The 6753-nt window shown below is 37.6% G+C and overlaps 1 protein-coding gene across 1 annotated transcript in view; it reads left to right on the forward strand.

Annotated features, from left to right (window-relative positions):
- The window catches only part of LOC109487913 (1-phosphatidylinositol 4,5-bisphosphate phosphodiesterase beta-1-like), a 70764-nt gene that overhangs the window by 47982 nt on the left and 16029 nt on the right, over positions 1–6753 (forward strand). Inside the window, exons 19-20 of the mRNA XM_019792015.1 lie at positions 4594–4645; positions 5270–5424. Coding sequence (XP_019647574.1) covers positions 4594–4645; positions 5270–5424 — 207 coding nt within the window. The remainder of the gene's footprint in view (positions 1–4593; positions 4646–5269; positions 5425–6753) is intronic.

Consider the following 6753-nt stretch of genomic DNA (forward strand, 5'->3'; position numbering starts at 1 on the left):
CTATTAGGCCATGTTGATTTGATTATATGGATGACATCCTCCGGGAGCCCCAAAACTGATGCGCGCGTGCGAATAAAAAAAAAGTTTTGCCAAAAAAAAAAAGTTGTTTTCAGTATGAAATCTACGTGGTCATGATGGTTGAGCAAATGGCACAGAATATGGTTTGGCGAAAAATCTAGTCTTCATATTCATTTCTTTACAATTTCGTCTTTTTTCGTTTGATTTTGGCATTCTACGACATTGGTATAGTTTTTATTAATTTTTTTTTATGGTATATTTTTGCTCATTTTGCAACTGTTTTGTACGATTTACAGTATGGTTGAAAACTTTTTTTTTTTTTGGTAAACGGCCGAAAATTCATGCGCGCGCGGATGTCATCCATATAATCAAATCAACATGGCCTTATTAGGAATTGCATCATAGAAATTCAATTTTCAATTTTTCAAAATGAGTTATCCTTGACTACCTACTGGCAAATATTTGTTCAATTGACGTCATTCGATGTTGAAATCATAGGCTTACAGCTACGTTGAACTCCAGTGAACTAGTTTGAACTCCAGTTAACTCCAATAAATCATGTGATGTGGACTATCATAAGAAACTGCGTGGTAGATATTTAGTTACTTTAGTAATATTCTTGACTTCCTGTTGGCAAATATTTTTGCAATTGTACGTCATTCTATATTGAAATGTTAGGTTTACAGCTACATTGAACTCCAGTGAACGACCGGTAGTGTGAACTCCAGTTAACTCTAATAAATCATGTGATGTGGACTATTATAAGAAACTGCGTAGTAGAAATGAGTTATTCTGGACTGCCTATTGGCAAATATTTTTGCAATTTATGTCATTCGATACTGAGATCATAGGCTTACAGCTAGGCTGAACTCCAGTGAACTCTAATAAATCATGTGATATGGACTGTTATAAGAAACTGTATTTTAGCTATTTAGTCATTCTTGACTGCCTCATGACTGACCAAATATTTTTGCAATGTACGTCATTCGACATTGAAATCTTGCATAGTAGAAATGAGCCATTCCAGACTGCCCATTGCCAAATATTTTGCAATTCACATCATTTGATATTGAATTGTTGTGTTGTATTAAATCGTAAGGAACTAGTAGTAGTAATAGGCCAACCCCCACCCCACCCCCCCGCAGGCTAGTATTTTTGTAAGTTATATTGATCCTTACATCCTTACACATAATAGGTGTACTTTCCAAGTAGCCATAGTCTAGCCACATGTCCATAGGGAGTCATATGATTGTAAAGAACTTTATTGACACAACAACAAGTACAGCGACTTTCGTAAGGTCTAAAACTGCATGTAGATATACAGACAAATACATGGGTGGGACGAAATCAACCTACGTACAAAACAGTAGATGAGTCAACTAATACTACTCGTTCTAAGGTCTAAACATTCTTTGATATATTTACCTATTTGTACACAGTAAGGGTTATTACCTTCTAGGATGAAATTAAATTTATCTATAGCATGAAATGTAAGAAATTCTGCTGAGCAAGTGGAGAGAAGGATGAACAGCTCTGTGCGTTTATCGTTATATAGTGTACAATTTAAAATATTGTTCGTCTTCAATGTATGAACTGGTGGTCCGTTCTTCTTAGAAAAAAAACTCTCCAGGTTTTTTTTTTTAGCCAAATATCTTGTTCATCTGTTTTTCTTGTGTTTAGCTTCCCAGTAATGCTGAATATATGTTTCAGTTGATATGAACATGATAGGAAATGTTACTAACCATTTCTTTTGTAATTAGTGCTCATTTAATTATGGTTATTAAGTTAGAGTGAAAGCAAAAGTGTGACTGTAACATAATATCGCCGCTGTATATTAGGTACCTGTTTACCTTGGTTGCAAGGGTTTGAATTTGAGAGCCACGCAATCATGCTAATGTCGTGTTGGCAAATGTCGTACGAAAGGTTACTTTTATCCAGAAGTGGATCGTTCCTGTTAATGGATTGTTAGAGTTTGTGGCACCTGATGCAGGGATTCGGTTTCATGTTTACTTGTGTTTACTTGGAGTCAGTATTTGCCATATGGAAGCTTTAGAATCCTTCGTACTTACTTAACAGACCTTATACCTACTACTACACCATTACTAATGCATCAGTATCAGTGTTTAGCAGTTAACATCTTGATGTGTACTAGCTAAATTATCTTCAAAAGAAAAAGCTATGCCAATGTTTGGCCAACGCATCAGCCTTTCTTAGCCTTGCTGGCACTTTAATCCCACTTCTGGCACAGGCCCACATGGTTTCCATTTCATTGTTACATGTATGTGCTGCAATGGCAAATGGTGGTTTTTGGTATGGATTTCCTCAATATCGGTCTTAGATAACACTTAATCCAAGCCCAGTTGTTACTGTAACGTTTCATGCAGCTTATGTAAGATATAAACTAGAGTTTTTGCAAGATATACATGTAATAACAGTACATGAACACGACACATGTAACATTAGACCTGAAATAAAATGTGATTTCTTCCAGTCGAATGTTGTACTCATCGTTTGATAACTGTTACCACACCACCAACTGCTACAACGAGGTTACGTCGTTAAAGAAATTAAGCCTGAATAGATCCAGCAGGTAATGGTTATTGGTTACACAAACCCACGGCTTGAGATGTCTTGCCTGCCAGCCATGCCCAAGTCAGGCCTAGGAAAAAAATATTGTGTTTCCTGTTTCCCAACCGACCCTAGAAAAAACTGCAGGCCCTAGCCTTTTTTGGGGGGTGGATCCCTGCAAGGGACATACATGTACATGTTTTGTGCTGATCAACAATTTCTAGCTCCATGATCTGTAGTGAAATGTTGTGCAATTGGTTTTCCAACATTGACATTGTTGAAAATGCAAGTCTGACTTTGTTAAACTGTATTGTATAAGTTGGATCACTAGAGATTGCCAACGTCTAATCAAAAAAGGAAAGAAAGAAAAAGATAATCCCCATCCACCGGCCCTAATTTTTTCAGGACTGAAACAGAAAAACACAAAATTTTTACTAGATCTTCCCTGCCAAGTCATTAGCGATGCGCGATGTGTCGCCTGCAGCGCATGTTGCCTAGCAACAAGACGGGAGGGAAATGAAGCCGGGTCATTGACGTCAGTGGGAGGCTGTTTGCCTACCTGGAATTAGGCCTGCCCAAATATGGTCACAGTTTTCTTCCGAAAGAAAGTAATTGGAGCCTTCCCTGGATCTGGGAGCCGTGGGCAGGCTCTGCCTGGCCACCTGTGGCTCGGTAAAGTGTCGGGAGTTATATTTAGCATGTCAATATTGCTTTTAGTAACAGGTGGTTATTTTTAACGCGCGGGGCCAGGATTATGTGGGCGTGCGTGCCAAAAATAAACCATGGGTGATCGGTATAAAGTCAGAATGTATCCCAAAGACACCACTTTTGTTTTCCTGACGCACACTGTAAGCACACGGCAGCAGCCTGGGGTACTTGACTGTACCTGTAGTCACGCACCGTTGTGGTTTCCGAGATTTGTGGTTTGCCGACATTGTTTCAGTGATTACCAACAAGTCCTTATGGTTAGTACTTAACTTGTACTTGCTTACGAGGATTTCCCACTTGACAATCATGTACTGTAACTGTTACTGTTTGGTATCCTATTGTGTGAGCTGTACAAATATTAGTGTTGATTTTGTCACTCTTTGTTGAAAGCTTTTTTTGCAGCCTGTTATATATTTGAGGCATAGTGGGTGTCTTCTTAGCACACTGTGTAATGTCTTTAGGTAACCAGAGTGTCTTAAGCTGTATTCTTATCTGTATACTTCTGCTCTTTTGTCATCAGTGGTAGTGATGAGTAATGTGCAGTCAATGCTCAATAGTATTTCTCATCTTTCTTACAATTATGTATTTTCTATGTAAAAGGTGACTTAGTCTACTCTTGATTTCCGATTTACAAAATGTTCCCTATCTTAACTTTTAACTCAACTTTAGATACATGTGTTGTTATAAGAATATCCCAACAGTGCATCATCATCAGAAATCTGCCTGTAGAGGGAATTTCAAACAGCTGAATGTTTTTACCTTTTTGGCTTGGTATGTTAGTCTGTAAGGCTCTATCTTGTTCGTATTTATATATGTTAGACCTGAAATTGCTTGTAAAGTGTAATCCCACATAGATGAATGAACCAGGTCCTGTACATCATGCATTGTGGCTGAATTAAGTGCTGAACTTGTTTTCATGCATTATTTTCTTCTGTCATGTTTTGCTCATCAGGACAATTGGTCTTGTTGCAATGGTCGAGGAATACTAGCATTAAGCATTTTGAATTGTATGAAAGCTATTGGGTTGATAATAGTTCCAAGTAGTATCCAAGGTGATTGCATAAAAAAAATACATGTAGTACAGAGTCTGACGTGAATATAGGGTTTTCTTTTACACGTCAACCAATATTGTCTCTTACTTTGCTTATGTTTCGGTGTCTATCAGACACCTTCCTCAGAGACAATACTGCTTGTGTAAAAGAAAACCCCCATATCCTATACTTAAACCAACCTGATGAAACTATTTTCGGATGTTGAATGTACTGTTTTGGTGAATATTTGTGTCTTTATCTCTCCCAGGTCTTCTGGAATGCGGGCTGCCAGCTCGTTGCGTTGAACTTCCAAACGTTAGGTAAGGCACAGTGTACAGTCAGAGAAACCAGTTTGTTTTTGTTTGTTTGTTTGTTTGTTTGTTTTATTACAATCTTCATTCAATTTAGTGTTACATAAATTTTACACAATTCTTCCTGAAGTCTGCCAGGGTGATGATGTAAATCACTGTGTGGCTAATAATATAATAATATGAGGCATCCAACCAGGTGATTTGTAGTGTGTAGAGCTATTTTAACTGGGGGGCATAAAACATTGAGTTTTCCATCTGTTTTGATTGTACACATGTATTTCACTACAAATTTTGTTATCAGAATTATATATTAAATGCTTGATTTTTTGCACCTTCCTAGTTCAGAGGTCTGATCTTTTATATAAGGACAGTTTTGAGAAGAATATTTAATATTTCTAGAGTTGTGCCCTATCATAGAAATGTGCTGCATATGGATGATTCTTACGATACCTACACTTCTGGTATTACTGTAAACTCTGTCAAAGAAGCATCCATGGAAAAAAACCCTCAGAGAATCGTAGAACTGAATATTTTTGTTTGAATATTTTTGTTTGTGTTTAGCATGACAATACAGGAACTGAACAAGAGCTTGATGGTATACCTTCTGTTTTTTTCCCCCTTCTTACTCTACAGATCTTGGCATGCAGTTGAACATGGGATTCTTTGAGTACAACAACAGGAGCGGTTACATCCTCAAGCCTGACTTCATGAGACGTACAGACAGACACTTCGATCCTTTTGCAGAGTCTACAGTAGATGGTATTGTTGCAGGAACAGTTTCAGTCAAGGTAACGTCTTAAGTGTACGCTGCTCTGATATAATTACCCCTTTAGATATCTTTATACCTTGTGTGGATGTGATGTTAAGTGTATGGAGTTACTTTTGCTCGTTAGTTACAGTTACAGTGCAAACCTTGTGCTATCAATAGTGGGTGAAAAATTGAAATTTAAAGTGTTATCCTATTCAAAGATGTTACTAGGTAATCTAGCAACCAGTTAGTGAGATTTTAACTCAAAACTGGTAGATGTTTAGAGTCAACTGTCAGGTGTTCATGTACAGGGCAATTTAGTGCACACAATTCGCTGCAAAAATGTACAATTTGAAAGAGGAAAAAAGGCAGTGTACTACTACTGTTACTACATAAATACACTATGGACAGTCACACACAGATTTTAATGCTTCCAGCCTGGATAGAAGCAAAATGTACAAAGCTGAAACTAAGATTTTTCCAAGATTAGTGCTCTGTTTAATATTCTACATACATATAGACATCACTGCAGTCTTCAGCTCAGGAGATTGGAGGAGATTTACCAACAGACTAGAGCTGTGTACCTAAACAAATTTTAGGTACAGGTACAGGTACAGGTACACAGGTTTAGGTACAGGTCCGGACCTGAACCTGTACCTGAACAATTCGACCAATTTATATGCTCTTCTGAACTCCTTCAATAACAAAAAAACATAAATAAACTTGATAGTTAAGGTTTATTCTTTGTTTATGGCGAATGCTCAGATAAAATATAGGCAAAACTAAGATGTTTTTGTTTTCATGAACACACTGTCCTTACACAGGCACCCATTGTTAACCAGCTATTTAAACATTTGAGGTCACAAATAGGCATAAAATTGGTGTGAAATTGTTTAGGTACAGTACCGGTACTGAGGGATTAGGTATTTTGGACCTGTACCTAATCAATTTTTCCGGTATAGTATCGGTACTGCGTACCGGTACACAGCTCTAGGCATGACATTATTCGGCTTGGATACATTATTATGGACACATTTACTGGTTTATGATGCAGACGGCAATCTTTGATATCCTAGAGTTAAAAACCGGTTATAGCTTTGGCTTACGGATACTTTTAATTATGATGTTGAATACAGGGCTAAAAGATCTGTTCTGTAGCATCAACCCCTGTTAACCTAGGTCTGCAATCTGAAAAAAGACAAAATATAGCAATCTTGTTTTTTGGCCCGCCGTGTTTTTTTATGTTTACTGAAGGAAAGCATGTTGTTTTTACTCAGTTTCTTCCTCTTCTTCTTCTCCAAACAGTGACCTATGACCTGACCAATGACATGATTTGTTGACGTCTGTCACCATGGTGACTGGTGTTGGG

This window comes from Branchiostoma belcheri, unplaced genomic scaffold, assembly GCF_001625305.1.
Source record: "Branchiostoma belcheri isolate BF01 breed outbred unplaced genomic scaffold, Haploidv18h27 scaffold90, whole genome shotgun sequence".
NCBI lineage: Eukaryota > Metazoa > Chordata > Leptocardii > Amphioxiformes > Branchiostomatidae > Branchiostoma > Branchiostoma belcheri.